The sequence below is a fragment of the Suncus etruscus genome, chromosome 1, assembly GCF_024139225.1.
Source record: "Suncus etruscus isolate mSunEtr1 chromosome 1, mSunEtr1.pri.cur, whole genome shotgun sequence".
Classification (NCBI taxonomy): domain Eukaryota; kingdom Metazoa; phylum Chordata; class Mammalia; order Eulipotyphla; family Soricidae; genus Suncus; species Suncus etruscus.
The window spans coordinates 32,815,399-32,831,553 of record NC_064848.1 but is presented as its reverse complement, the minus strand read 5'-3'; the positions used below and the strand labels follow the sequence as shown (position 1 = coordinate 32,831,553).

General features: G+C 42.8%; 1 protein-coding gene across 1 annotated transcript in view; it reads left to right on the top strand.

Moving 5' to 3' along the window:
- Positions 1 to 5,637: 5,637 nt before the first annotated feature.
- The window catches only part of MARCHF4 (membrane associated ring-CH-type finger 4), a 143,426-nt gene continuing 132,908 nt past the window's right edge, over positions 5,638 to 16,155 (top strand). The window contains exon 1 of the mRNA XM_049770365.1: positions 5,638 to 7,222. Coding sequence (XP_049626322.1) covers positions 6,704 to 7,222 — 519 coding nt within the window. The 5' untranslated portion in view covers positions 5,638 to 6,703. The remainder of the gene's footprint in view (positions 7,223 to 16,155) is intronic.

Here is a 16,155-nt window from a genome sequence, read left to right as displayed (position 1 = left end):
TGAAAAGCTTCACTGAAATAAGAGTCCCTAAATGTATTGCTTATTTTAGTGGTCACTGATATCAAGTGCTATCAATGCAAAATATACATGATGCTCTCAGTCTTGAAAGGGTCTTGAGACTCTTAAAGAGAGATTACTGTATAATGAGATAATTATATGGTCTGGTTTGTATAAAAATAGGAAGAAGGTAATAAGGGGCACATATTTTTTTCATTGAGTGCTGGTGTTTTTTAATAAACACATTCTACTTATAGTATTTAGGCATCAGATATAAACAATATCTTTAATATTTTACAATTATTAAAAGAATCTTCAAAGCAAGGTCATTAACTGCCATCTTCAAACTACTCATCTTAAGTTAGACCTCAGCTTCCATAGTGAATATACTAAGGTATGATTTAAATAACCCAGCTATTATAGTATAACCAAGACCTAGATTTAGATCCTTGTTCTTTTGCACTTATAGATATTTAAGGATATGGCATCAATATGGTAATTTTTATATAATTAATGTAGCTGAACTTAACACTAACAATATTTTGGTGCAGAGATTTTGGAAACTATTTTGTCTATGCCTCTAATATATATATATTGGTTTTTTGGGTCACACCCGGCAGCACTCAGGGGTTACTCCTGGCTCCATGCTCAGAAATCGCTCCTGGCAGGCTCAGGGGACCATATGGGATGCTGGGATTCAAACCAATGACTTTCTGCGTGAAAGGCAAATGCCTTACCTCCATGCTATCTCTCCGGCCCCATATGCCTCTAATATTTTTAGAGGTGTTTACCACAGCTGTGTAGATGACACATTGAGGTGGCTTGTTCAAATATATGACTCTATAAGCTCAGGTGTGTATGTATGTGTGTGAGAAAGAGAGATATAGGAAGATGTTTATGAAAAAAAACCAATAATGCAGTCCTAACTCTATTGCTTAGGATCTACAAAATCTACAAAGTCTTGTACAGACAAACCATTTTTTATAATAATTTTTATTTTGACCAAAGTGGATTACAAATCTTTCACAGTAACATTTTAGGTACATAGTGACATTAAATCAGAGGCATTCCCACCACCAATGTTCTCTTCTCTCCCTCCCTGTTCCCAGCATGCATCCCATATCTCCCTCCTACTCCACTCCCTCGGCTGCTAGTATAAGTGATCCCCTCTGTGTCTAGCTTGTTGTAAATTGGCTATACATTCTGGTGTTGTTGGCTTTGGATTTGGTGTTTGAGTCTGATCATTTTTGTTTCTACTAATGTTCATACAACTGTTTGGTCTTGGTACCATCCATTATTTCCCCCTCAATTTGTGAGGCGGAATAAGATGGCTCAAGTTATGTGGTTCTGTTTGAAGAAAAGAAAAAGTAAAATGGGGAAAAATCAAACAAGCAAAAAATGGGAGGAGTCCTTCTAGAGGTTATAAATATCAATTTAAGAGATGAAAGGAAAAAGGAAGAAAAACATAACAACAATACAAAAAATCAAACAAAAAAAAACGAAAAGCACCACAGCAATAAAGACAACAACCTCACAATAACCATGGTTCTGAAATAAAAACAAAACATAGCACAAAAAATAAAAAGAAAAAAGTGGGGGAAAAAACCCACCAACAATAACAAACCAAAAAAAATAATTTGTGCTTCTTCTTTTTTTTTGCATAGGCACAGTAAATATTGGAAAGATTAGAAAGGGAATTCCCTTGGCCTAAGAGGTACAGGGTTTCTCCACCCTTGAATTATACTGTCATGGGAATAACTACAGGCTCCGTACATGTTCTTTTACTCTCCCCTAGGTCTTTTTGTGGTGGCTAGAAACTTTCTGCTCCATCGTGGATGATAAAATCAGGCCTCTGTAGCTAGAGATCTTGGTATTTGCACAAGTCATAGGATGGAGCCCACAATGAAGTCTTTCTTTATGGTTCTAGAAGTTCTGTTCCATCATTGTTGTCTTAATCAGTCTTCTGTAGTTGGTGGTCTTGGATTTTACACTGGTCCTAGGACAAAGCCTAGGATAGAGTCTTTTATTATGTTTCCAGAAGATCTGCTCATTTGCAGTTGTAACAGTCAGACCTCTGGAATTAGAGATCTTGGTTGTTGTACCCAAAGCCTAGACTAGGTTCTTTTTTATTGGTCCTGGGATACATTCTGCCCAGTCATGATTGTCACAATCAGTCTTCTGTAGTAAGTGATCTTGACTTTTGCACAGATGAAAGGATGATGTATCTTCTGATTATATTCTATCATTACGTGATGAGGTAAGACAACCTTCTCTTAGATCAAGTTGTTGCCATTTCCTCATTGTCAGGATGTTATATCAAAACTGGCCCATGTTGGTGTCAAAGCAGTATTAAGAATGTCCCTGGACATTCCTGGAGCTGTTGCAGAGAACTGTGTTGGTTTTATGTCTGGGATCTAGGGTATGGGATTGGACTGTCACTGTCTAATCACCTGGAGTCTAAGTTGGGACCACATGACATATGTTCAAGGTGGGAGGTGCCCCTGTATTGTAACATGTATGAGTTCTTATCCCTGTATTGTAAAATTCAAGAGCTTGATTCTATACATAAAATTTCTCCTTTTTTAGTATGCCTTTGTAAGAAGAAATGGTGCTATATTGCAAGATATCTTCGCCGTTATCTTGGCTGGGTATTTGTGAATCCAAGAACAGTCCCCAGAATGAGAAATTACTTCCCATCCCCTTGTCCCCTTTCGGGGGAAGACCTTGGTAATATTTATCCGCAGCAAATAATAATCCACACAGACAAGAACGATAGGGTTTAAAAGATCGGGCAAGGAGAGCCAGAGAATCCTCCTGCAGCCAGCAGCTTTTTCACAGAAGGACCCCTCACTCCTGTCCCTCAAGCTATTTATTGCCAACTCCACAGCGCCCCACCTGGAAGGGTTAGGTGGGGCAAAAGTCACAGAACAATCCTAAGGAAACACTTTTATATACAATTCCAAGAATCATCTTATGGAAACTTTTTCATATGCTACACTATATTATATTGCTGGTGCATTTGGGGGTGAGGGTGTCAGGCTCCATCATCTCTGTGCCTTGGTTTTGACCTGAGCTATTATCCAAGGCAAGACTTTTTCTTGTAGGTTTTTGTACCAAGCAGAACCCAAACAGGTGAAGTTAAGGAAGAGAGGAAAACAGAAACAAGACAAAAAATTAAATATATATATACAGACAAACCATTTTAAGTTCTTCTTGCAGTTTCACATTTAGAGAAACTCTCTTTTTGGTGGTGGTGGTGGTGGAGGAGGAGGAGGTGGAGTGGTGGTGGTGGTGGAGAAACTCTCTTAACTCAGAAATCATGAAAGAAATAATCTATTTTCAATTATCCTTTGTCAGTGGCTCAATGAGATGCTTGGGTAAGGGAAGACTAAAGATATTGGTAAAGATGATGCTATGACATTGTTCTGGTGTCTTGTGACTCGAAACTTAAAGTATGAAGTAACGATAACTGATGATGGAGATGGTAGTTACAATCTATTAATCAAATATATATATGTATACACACACACACACACATATATATATATATATATATATATATATATATATATATATATATATATATAAACTCAAGTACGTTCTGTCACAAGAGTTAGAAAAACCATATCCCACCCGACTTAAATTCTAAAAGAAGAAACTGGTTTAAAAAAAAAAGGTGCTAGCATTTTTCTCTTTGCAGCATTCCATCTTTTCAATGAATTCCTAGTCTCCAGAAATTTAATCTTCCATCAAGACCCCACTTCAGAACAAAAATCACAAAACTGAGTCAGAGAAATAACACAGCGGTAGGGCATTTGCCTTACACGCAGTCTACCCATGACGGACCTGGATTTGATTCCCGGCATCCATATGGTCCCCCAAGTCTGTCAAGAGCAATATTTTTTTTGTTTTTTGGGCCACACCCGGCAGTGCTCAGGGGTTACTCCTGGCTGTCTGCTCAGAAATAGCTCCTGGCAGGCACGGGGGACCATATGGGACACCGGGATTCGAACCAACCACCTTTGGTCCTGGATCGGCTGCTTGCAAGGCAAACACCGCTGTGCTATCTCTCCGGGCCCAAGAGCGATTTCTTAAGGAGTAATCCTTGAGAGTCCTCAGATGTGGCCCAAAAACAAAAAATAAATAAGTAAATAAATTAAAAAATAAGTTGTCTTAAAAATAAAAGAATCACAAAACTTTACCTCTTCTAAACCTTGCAGGCTTTAAGTGTTTTTTTTTTTTTTTATCAGCAAGGAATGGGTGTGTATGAGCGTCCATGGGGGCGGTGACAGTATACTGTGGGAAGAAATTCTACAACCGCACTATTCGCACTAGTTAGCACCTGAATTGCTCCCCTGCACCCCGCTTTCCGTTATCCTCCTCCCTTCTTAAATCCCTCCACCTCCATCCTTCCTTTCCCCCCAGGTCCCTTCCTTCTCTCACTTCTCCTCTCGCTCTCTTCCTCTCCCTCATCCCCTCTTCCCCCTTTTCCTTTTTTTCGTCCCCCACCCATCCCTCGGCGGCGTCTGCGTCAGGGCCCCCCACGGGCGTGACGCGCGCGGGGTCTGGGTGGGAGCTGTCCACTTGCTCTGGTGCTGAATCCAGCGGCAGCGGCGGCGGCGGCGGCGGCGGCGGCGGCAGCAGTAGCGAGCTGAGCGTCTTCTCCGCCCCGGGAACCGCGTCTCCAGCGCTCGGACGGCCAGAAAGCCCCGCGTCCTGCCCCACCTTGCTTCCAGCACCACCCCTTTGGAGGAGTGAGCGAGGGGGGCCCCTGTGGCGGCGGCGGCTGCCGAGCAACGGGCCGGAAGACAACACCTGGCGGCAGCTTGCCAGCTGATGCGCTTCCTTTCGTCTTCGGATGCGATATCTTTAGGCACGGGTCTGGGGTGTGTCTCGAGGACTCCGCCTGGGAATCAAGTAGCGGCTGGCACTCACCTCGGTCCCTCTGCTGGGCTCTCTCCTCCCCACCTTGAGCTGGCAGCTCCAACCAGCCTTCCCTCGATGCCTCGCGGAGAGAGATAGCAACAGCAAGCCCAGCCAGCCAGCCAGAGACAGCGGCGAGGAGGGAGGGGCGAGGGGTGGGGCAGAGAGCCAGCCGAGGCCGCCCAGGGTGGAGGCATTGGGGGCAGCGGGTTCCAGAGTCCCTGCAGCCGCCACCCTCCACCCCCAGCACCCCCGGGAGCACTCTTGCCAGCTCCTTTGAGGACCGAATTCTCATCCGTCCACGAGAGTTATTTCATTTCTTTATTATCCTCCACCCTCCCTCCCTTCCTTCTTTCCCTCCTCATTCCCAGCCACCCCCACCCCAGCGCCTGCCTCGCCTCTGGTTGCATGGCAGCGCTGCCTGGGCGCGGGGGCTCAAGGCCGGCCCCCCGGGAAGGAGGAGGAGGAGGTGGAGGATCATGAAGCCGGGAGTCGCGGTCGCGCCGGACGGCGAACAGCAGCCCGAGGACGAGCCCGAGCACCCCGAGCATCGGAGACGACACCCGGACCACCCGGACGCCGACGAGGAGTCTTTGCAGCCTCCGCCTCTACCCAAGCTTCGGCGGCGGCCGAGGGCAGAGCCCAGCCAGAGGAGAAGGGTGACACCGGTCCAGAGGAGGAAACGGAGCTGAAGGCGAGGCCACCCACCAGCCCCGACCCTCGTCCCTAGCAAGAAGAGACCTTTGATGGAGCTACGGGGAGGGGACCGTGGATTTACTGAATGTAGCAGGGGTGGTCTGGGGGCTGAGACCATGTAACTACTCCTTCCGCCTGTCCTTTCTCCTGTCCCTGTTCTTCGCTCCCTTTCTTTGCTCTACAGCCTCCAGCCTTCCTCCTCAACCTTCCTTGGATCAGGATCTTAATGCTCAGGAAAGAGGAGATCCTGCGAGGGTTAACCGATCTTTCCTCTCCCCCCACACCTCACTTTCTTTCCTCCTTGCCAATCCCTTATTTTTCCACTTCCCTCCTCCAAATTGGCTTCTCCCACTTTCCGTGTGGCTCTTAGGCTACTGAGGCAAAGCACAAGCCCCTTGCCCAGATTCACCTGCGATCCTGTCCTGCCTCTAAAAAACCACGGTGGTGCTTCTGGGTGTTTATTGCCCCAGTTTCTCAGCCCAGGAGAATTCAAACTTCTCCCAGACTTCTCCTCCTCAGTTTACTCCCATCTTCATTCCCAGTCTCCTTAGTCCCGAGGAAAACTACTTTCTTGCCCTTGCATAAGCAGCTTCACTTTTTCCCTGAACTAGTTGCCTGAAAGCCCAGCTCCATCCATCCATTTCATTTCCGATGCTCTCCCATTCACCCCCTCCATAAAAGAGATTTTCCACAGCAGAGGAATTTGAGAAACTTCAATAACCTTCTCTTGGGGAAACTTTCTAGCAATCTTCATTTAAAGGCCCTAAGTACCCAACCTCAACTTTTTTCATTTTTGGTTTACCCTCTAGTAGGGCCCACAGCTGAAAGGGAGAAAGTAGATACCCTGTGCAAAGTCTAAAGTAGGGTGCAGGAAGGGAGGAAAACATTTTGGGAGGCTTACCAGGTAGACTTCAGAATCACTAAGTCAGTTCTCAGTTCTTGGGGTGTAATCTGTTTGCTACTTGTATGAGACAGTGAGAAAGCAAACTCCTCTGCATTCAGATTCGCTTGGACCTCCCAAACCATCCTATCTTCCTCAGCAACGACTCCGGCTGCCCCTCCAGGGCTCTCTGCTTCTACTGGGCACATGCTGGTGCCCCCGAGTGGGCTGCTGTGGTGGTGGTGCTGCTACTGTGCCTGTTACTGTTGTGGACCAAGCGCCCAGGCTCCCCAGATGTTGCGCCACCAGGGTCTCCTCAAGTGCCGCTGCCGCATGCTCTTCAACAACCTGAAGGTTTTCCTACTGCGGCGCCCCCCTCCTCCAACGCCCCTGCCCATGCACGGTGACCCCCAGCCCCCCGGTTTGGCAGCCAGCAACAACACTCTTCCGGCTCTGGGTGCCGGGGGGTGGGCAGCCTGGAGGGGTACTCGAGAAGGAGTCGGCAGGGAGACGCCGCCTGTGCCACCTCCACCACTTTTGCCACCTTCTTCTGTGGAAGATGAGTGGGGCAGCCCAGCCACAGAGCAACCTGCCTTGCTGCTCAGCAGTGCCTCCTCAGATGACTTCTGTAAGGGGAAGGCTGAGGATTGCTACTCACTTGGCAGCAGCCTGGACAGTGGCATGAGGACCCCACTCTGCCGCATCTGCTTCCAGGGGCCAGAACAGGTGAGACTCCTTTCCTTTCTCCTGTTCCCTAGTGGTATCTTCAGTTTTCACAGATTCGAACTCCACTGCTTGCTACCATAAGGAAATCTCTTATGGTAGTATGAGGACCACACATGGTAAGAGCTCAATGGAAATTCTGACATTTAAGTTTATTCAAGAGATACCTGGTTATTGATGAGGCCTAGGGCTCAGCTGTAGCTTCAACTTTACATTTATTTTTAATGCCAGAATCTTTAATTCCACCCCTGAATTCCATAAGCATCCTCAAAATAGGAAATTCAGAAGACAGAAATGGTGAATGAAGAAAAGAAACTTGATGGTCACTTCATGCTTATTGCCTTTTTCTGTGATTTGTTGTCAGTGACATTTTGCCCCTTCTGTTTTTGATTTAGAGTTTGGCCATTTGTCCTCTCTTTAAATATGTTGAAATCTTGTCCTCAGTTTTTTAGTTTTATAGACTGAAGCTCAATGAGGCTGAGTCTTTTCCTTCACTTTGAAAGCATGCACTTCAATATTCTCTATGTATTCTCAGCAGTTTGCGTTAGTAATTGAAAAGGAAATGTGAGGTCCAAGAAGACATTACAGTCTACTAAAACTCAAATTGGTAGACTCAAGTTTTACTTTGAACTCAAGTTCAAAGCAGGAAGTAGAGTTGAGTGAGCTTAATAGAATAGGGAATCTGATGTATTACTTTCTCATATGTTGTTGCAACAATTTGTATTATCACTCAAACTTTCACCATCCAGGACAGGGAAAGCCAAGAAGTCATGAAACAGAGACTTTCCAAGTCTGAGCATTTTTCTTGTCCCTCAGACTTTCACAAACACTCATGCCATCCCTTCTAGCTCTCCTTTCAATCTGGTGTCTGGAGAGCTAGATAGAAAAAGTACATACTTCTAAAGAATCTCAGTTAAATATTCCCCTGAAAATTTGATCTAAGGGCCTGAGACCTAGTACAGTGGGGTGCTTGCTTTGCACACAGCTAACCTGGATTCATACCTGAAAACCCATATGATCCCCTGAGCAACACCAAGAGTGATTCTTAGTGGAGAGCCAGGAATAAGCCTTGATCACCTTTGGCAGTAGTAGTCCCTAAGCAAAATAAAACAAACAGAAAAGAAAATTAGATCTAGTTAGAGATGTTAGGAGAAGAAACATCCAATTGGAAATTGGTCTGGGCTGTGTGGTCACTTTAATCTCTTTCCAGAGGTATAGCGAAATCTTCTGGGAGCTCCTTGCACAAGTGATCAGGCAGTAAGTTCTGTGTGGGTGGCCCCCTGTGTCTTTGACTCTTATTGAGAACTGGCTCCCTGAGTGGCATGTTCAGCAGGTATTTTTTACACCCCTTCTTTGACTAGATGGCAAACACATCAGGAACAGAGGATGACTGGACATTATGAGGTGACATAGATCTCAGCTTGAATAACCAAAGAAACTGAGAGTGAGAACTCTTATGATTAAAGTTACTTTAAGTCTCAATGAAGTTCTGTCCAGAGCTGAGACAAAGGTTAGAGTGCAGGTTTAGTGCCTTTCCTTCAACTCTCATTTTTTATACTGGGCTTCCAGGTGGAGAACAAAACAGAGTGTCTTGGCTGAGACCCTCAACTAAAAGGTCCCGCAGTTTGGGGTGCTCCTGTTCAGCTTTCTAGCTCGACCAGAACCCTTCTTATCTTTGGCAAAAGACAATGATGTAATTTTCTAAAGCTTAAACTCATTCTTCTATCATATGAGCTGGTTCAGGTCTGTATGTCACATAGGCTGCTGGGAAGATGGCTTTATGGCAAGAGCACTCTTGTTTCCAGATATTGGCAGGGCTTGAAAGCTATTCTGGATGAGATCTTACTTTCTGTGTGAACTTTATCAAATTTATTTAGACATCTGAGCCCCTTTTGCCATATCTGGGTCTTAAAACAACTTTTCTTGTATCACTCTTTTCTTTGATGAGCAGGTTGGGAGAATGCAAAGGTAATTAGTAAGGGAAATGCTTTGAAAAGAATGATATAAAATGGCTCAGGGGTTAGGAGCATTTCTTTTATAAACAAAGCATTGTATGAAAAGATTACTCCAATAAAGCAATGTTCTATTGTTATGTGGGAGCAAGAGATAAGGAGTTATGTCAGAATTAAGATTGGATCAAATTAAGAACTTTATATGTATGTTGTTATTCAGGTGGCTTTCTTTGTCTGTGCAGAAGCCAGGAGATTTAAAGAGATTGGGTATAGTGGCAATAAGTGGCATGGGTTATATGTGGAGGGCATACTTTCTCACATGCCAATCACTTTTTTTTTTTGCAAAATTTCAGAGACTTGATACAAAAGGGGAGATAGGAGAAAATCTCTGCAGAAGAGAGATAAAAGGAGAGAGGGAAAGAGACGGGCGGGGGAAGAGAGTTTAGTATTTTGTTTTGACGAAGGAGAAAGCTGTCCAGTAGTTGTCCACACTTTGACCTGGGGGATGCTCTTCTGCAATCTCAGTAACTCAAAGATCTTGTTCCTTTCTCTCTGCTCCCTGATATCTTCATTTTCTGCCCAAACAAAGGAACTGAACAGCTCCCCACCCCCTAGTCATTTGCAACTGCTCTAGGGACTGAAAAGCTGCCAAAAAATGAAGATTTGGTTTCTTCCTAGTAAAAGCTTGTAATGATTATGGTAAGGAGGCAGCCAGTTATACCTTTGCACAGACCTATAAAGGGCGTTGCATGTATTCATTCATGCATGCATTTATTTAACAAATGATTATTGAATACCTACAGTGTGCCAGCTGCTATCTAGGCAGTGGACTGTTTTTATTTTTTAGGAGTGAACACAACAGATGAGGTCTCTCCTCTCCTGAAGCTGACATTCTAATGAGACACAGAAAGAGAAAAGTAAACTAGTAGAATGCCACTAATTCAATGTTATGTTGGAAGGAACATTAGAAAATGGTATAGACTAGGATGAAAATGGAGGGTTTGGGAAAGATGCAACTGCATTAGATAGAATGTCTAAGTCAAAAGAACCTAGCTTATGTATAGGTCTAGAGGAAGAGCAAACAGTAAGTTCCAAGATCTATGTGTGAGAATGCTTATCATGTTTGAGAAAAGAAGGCAAGAGAAGAGAAATGAGGTTTTAAACAAATGCTTGAGACTTGAATCCATGCTAAAAGCTAAGAGAGAAATTCTCTTTTCTCAGCAATTTACTGGGATTATACAGAGTTTAAGAACCATCAGAGTTTGGGATAGGAGTGCAGCTGGCAACCTCTTCCTTGCCATTTTGATTGGAGTTGCTATAGCTCACTATGAGGTACAATGTGGTGGTAGGCAATAGTGTACAATAAGATACAATAATGGTGGGCAAGCTGAGCTCACCAAAGCCAGAAAAACTGAGAAAAATGACACAACCTCTTTATATCTCACCAACGTCTGTTGCATGAGGGTTTTCTGAGCATCACACACATTAAATGATAACAGTGTTTTTCTGTCACATAGGCAAGAAGGTACCTTTTCTGCCTCATTGAAAAGAAGTAGCACGGTTGCTTCTGAGGCTACAGTAGGAAGATCACCATGAGCAGTAGTAGATTGCTTCCCATGCACTCAGTGCTCCTATGTAGGCACAATGCTGCTTCTTTGTTTCCATGTTCAAAAGTCTTTACTAAGTGCCTATTTGTGTCTGCAGTTTCACTAAAAAGGGCCTGAAGAAGTCAGAGAGGTAGCACAGTGGTAGGATATTTATCTTGTATGCAGCCAACCTGAGAGGTTTCCTGGTTTGATTCCTGGCAGACCATATGGTCCTTCAGCCTACCAGGGGCTATTTCCGAGTGCAGAGTCAGGAGTAAGCCCTGAGCACCATCAGGTGTGGCTCAGAAACCAATCAATCAAGTTAAAAAAAAAAAGGTCTGTATATATAAGACAGATATGGCTCTGCCCTCTGATGGTATGATAATCTTTTTTTTTTTTTTGGGCCACACCCGGCAATGCTCAGGGGTTACTCCTGGCTGTCTGCTCAGAAATAGCTCCTGGCAGACATGGGGGACCATATGGGACACCGGGATTTGAGCCAACCACCTTTGGTCCTGGATCGGCTGCTTGCAAGGCAAACGCCGCTGTGCTATCTCTCCGGGCACTAGTATGATAATCTAACCCAGGCATCACTGGGGCTTAAAAAGATACAGCCACAGAGTTGAAAGTGAATTACAGCCACATGGGTACAAGAAGGATGCTTAAAAGCTGTGAGAATGAGAAGTACCTTTTGAAAGAGAGAAGTGAAGGTATATTGCTACCTTTCCCCAGTTAGTCAAAGATGACATCTTTATTGCTACTAAAAACCATAAAAAATAGACTTAGGTTGTCTGGTTGAAGTAAAACACCTGGAAGAGGAAGAGACATCAGCCACATGGATACCTCAACAAGGAAGGGAGACTGAAACCTAAGGAGCTGAGCTAGTAGGTGGGTACCAAAAAGAAATCCATCATGGTGGTCATGGCTGTAAGGATCCATTTTAGGCACAATAAAAGCAGACCTATTTTAGGCACAATGCAAAACAGAAAATAAATCTGAAAGAGTTTAAATAGTCTCAGTCTTCATCTCTTCTTCTTTTAGGGGTTCACTCCCCTAGAGCTCTATTTTGAGAAAAGTCAAGAAAATATGGATTATTTTAGTAAGTGTTTGGACTTGGGTGGAACAAAAGAAGATTTGTATAGATTCAGAGAATCTAGAGACTCCATAATGTGACAAGCACTCTGTGAATGTAGATCTTACAGATCTATATAATAATAAACTGTGTCATTATTTAGTGTATCACCACACACAGTTGAACAATTGCTACAGTTATGGCCCTAGAGGTATGTGGTGGCTCACATACTATGTATTAAAATATTTATTTCATTTTTATTGGCTTATTTTGGAGATTTGGAAACAATGATGCTCATGTGCTGTTCCTGGTTCTGTGTTCAGGAGTGACTCCTGGTAGTGCTAAAAGAACTCTGTGTGACAGCAGGGGTTAAACTGAGGCTGACTGGGTGCAAGGGAGCTTCCTTAACTCCTACACTATTTCTTTGACATCTATCTCTATATAAAAATTTTTAGCAAAATAAAAAATTTTATTAAAAGAGGAAAGAGAAAAGACAATCCAGTCAAAAGTGAATGCAAGATCCTTCAGAAACAGGTATGGAATGATAGCACAGTAGTAGGGCATTTGCCTTGCACATGGCCAACCAGGGACTGACCTGGGTTTGATCCCTGGCATCTCATATGGTCCCCTGAGACTGCCAGGAGTGATTTCTTTCTCATTTCATTTTATTTATTTTTTATTTTTAATATCTTTATTTAAGCACCATGATTACAAATACATTTGTAGTTGGGTTTCAGTTATAGAAAAGAACACCCCTCTTCACCAGTGCAACCTTCCCACCACCAATGCCTCCCAACTCCCACCTCCCCCACCCCCTGCCTGTATTCAAGACAGGTATTCTACTTCTCTCATTCATTAACATTGTCCTGATAGTTGTTAGTGTAGTTGTTTCTCTAACTGCATTCAACACTCTGTATTGTGAACCACTCCTTCCAGCCCTCATCTCTATTGCCTCTGCATATTATTAAAATACTGTCTTTTATTTTTCTTAATTCCCACAGATGAGTGAGAGTATTTTGTGTCTATCTCTCTCTCTGACTTATTTCACTCAGCATAATTGTTTCCATGTTCATCCATGTATAAGAAAATTTAATGACTTCATTTTTCCTGATGGCTGCATAGGATTCCATTGTGTATATGTACCACAATTTCTTTAGCCACTCATCTATTGTTGGGTATGTGGGGTGTTTCCAGATTCTGGTTATTGTAAATAGCGCTGCAATAAAAAATAGGCGTGCAGAGGTATTTTTGTATTGTGTTTTTGTGTTCCTAGTGTATATCCTAACAGTGGTATAGCTGGATCATATGGGAGCTCAATTTCCAATTTTTTGAGGAATCTTCATATTGTTTTCCAGAAAGGCTCGAGTAGACGGCATTCCCACCAGCAGTGAATGAGAGTTCCTTTCTCTCCACTTCCCAGTCAATACTGATTGTTTGTGTGTGTGTGTGTGTGTGTGTTTGTGTGTGCATGATGTGTGCCAGTCTCTTTGGCATGAGGTAGTACCTCATCATTGTTCTGATTTGCAACTCCCAGATGATTAATGATGTGGAGCATTTTTTCTTGTGTCTTTTGTCCATTTGTATTTCTTTTTTGAGGAAATGTCTGTTCATTTCTTTACATTTTTTGATGAGGTTAGAAGTTTTTTTTCTTGTTAAGTTCTATCAGTACCTTGTATATCTTAGATATTAGACCCTTATCTGATGGGTATTGGGTGAATAGTCTATCACATTCTGTGGGTGGTCTTTGTATCCTAGTCACTATTTCCTTTAACATGCAGAAGTTTATTAGCTTAATATAGTCTCATTTGTTTACCTCTGCTTTCACTGGTTTGGAAAGTGATGTTTCCTTCTTGAAGGTGCTTTTATTCTCAATGTCATGGAATGTTTTACCTATGTGTTCTTCTATATATCTGGCGGTTATGGGTCTGATATCAAGGTCTTTTTTAAATATAAAAATCTTTAATCACCATGATTATAAGCATGATTGTAGTTGGGTTTCAGTCATAAACAGAACACTTCCCTTCACAAGTGCAACATTCCCACCATCAATGCCACCCATCTCTCCTTCCCAACCCCTGCCTATATTTGAGACAGGCATTCTACTTATCTCACTCATTATGATTGCTATGATCGTTGGTATCAAGGTCTTTAATCCACTTGTATTTGACCTTCGTGCATGGGGTTAGATGGAAGTCTGAGTTCACTTTTTTGCATGTGGGTGACCAGGCATCCTAACACCACTTGTTGAAGAAGCTTTCCTTGCTCCATTTTGTGTTTCTTGCCCCTTTACTAAAAATTAATTTATTGTATGTCTATGGAAAATTCTTTGAATACTCATGTCTATTCCACTGGTCTGAGGTTCTGTCTTTATTCCCAATACCATGCTGTTTTAATGACTGTTGCTTTGTAGTACAAGTTAAAGTTTGGGAAAGTGATGTCTCCTATCTTCTTTTTCACAAGGGTTGCTTTAGCTATTCTTGGATGTTTATTGTTCCAAATGAATTTCAGGAGTGTTTGATTCACTTCTTTCAAGTGCTTGTAGTGTGGTAATTTCTTCATGTTGTGCTGGAGTTCATTAGCTAGGAGATATGTTCTGCTGCAAAGCAAAGTAGAGCAAGCTGTGCTCCTTGGGCTTCACCCTTTGTGGGCGGGGACAGCTCACCTCTGGATCAGTGCCTTCAGGGAACATTCTGGATGGTGTGTTTCATGGCCCAGCACACAACAAGGCAGAGGCAGTTCATCCTAGGAGTTATTTCTGAGTACAGAGCCAAGAGTAATCTGAGCATGGTAGGATATAGTTTCTCCCCACCAAAAAAAAAAAAAAAAAAAAAAGATTCTCCAGAAAGAGAGGAGAGAGTCCTATGAGCAAAAGGAAAAACATTTAAAAGTAAATAAAACAGCTGTTAAAAACACATTCTACTTTCTTATCCTGGCAAATCTATCTCCAAAGATCTGTAAAAGAGTGTTGATTTTAGAACTTTTATTTTCCTCTGACTTTTGTTTTAGCCTGATAGACATATCTGACACAACAAGCATTTCATACGGAATGTATAATACACACCATCATGGATCTAGGTCACTCTTATTTTCTACCTTTTTCTTGCTCCATCCTATACCATGAGAGGCTTGAACACTAAACAGGCATATGGACACTCCAGTGGTCTTATTTAAGCTTTTCTCTTACTGCCCCAATAGCCACCTTTTACCTATCTTACTTTGATCCTAAACAAAAGAACCTTCCAGGATTAAAGTCATAGCTGATTGCATAGGAATCCCAGATGTACATGTTCAGAAAAATATATGTCTCCTTGAGTTAATATACTTACTACCCTGTGAATCAGGTCATAATGAAGATGAGCCAGAGTTGGGCCCCCTACAGAAAGAAAGCCTGTTGCCTGCAGGCGTCACAGTGGATTCCATTCTAGTGATAATTTGGATTTTGCTATTATATTTCTCAAAGCTTTCTCAAGATATTAAAGGCTACTTAGGGGGAAGCAGGAAATCATATACATTTCTGGGAATAAAAACTCTTAAGATCCTTTCTGAACTTGAGAGTTGGGAGTTGTTGCAATGAAATTGGGGGTGGTATTCAGAGAGATTTTTAGCCTAAGCAGAAAGATGAATCTTGATTCTTCCCAAATCATATATCATCTTGTTTCAGGATACTAGTCCCAGTTAATAGATTACATAGTATGTTTAAATATGTCTTCAAGCAAAGATCCCAAAGATCTCTGTTCCAAGTTGTTGGTGATCATGTGACTGCTGGAATCATGTGTGTACACCAAATACATACCACATAGAAGAGAAAATATTTCACATTATTAGGTAATAGATCTAGTATGGACCTTGGATGTAGAACTATATAAGAAAAAAGAAAATTTCCTATTAACCACTATCCCCAGAGTCATGGGTAGGTATTTTTTTTTCTTTTCTTTTTTTTTTTTGTTTTTTTGGGCCACACCCGTTTGATGCTCAGGGGTTATTCCTGGCCTTATAAGTGCTCAGAAATTTCCCCTGGCTTGGGGGGGACCATATGGGACGCCGGGGGATCAAACCGTGGTCCTTCCTTGGTTAGCACTTGCAAGGCAGACACCTTACCTCTAGCGCCACCTCACCGGCCCCGGTATTTTTATTTTTTATTAGGTTTTTCCACTGTAGCTTTTCAGTCTGTTTTCTGGTCTCTTTTGTTTACATTTATTTTATGCTTACTTGTTTGGGGGCCTACCAAGATCTGCTCAAAGACTGGGGCTTCCATAGGTGATTCTTGCCTGCTGGATTGGTAGTTAAATTAAGATCTGAGGATTTGATGCTGCTCAGATCCTGGAT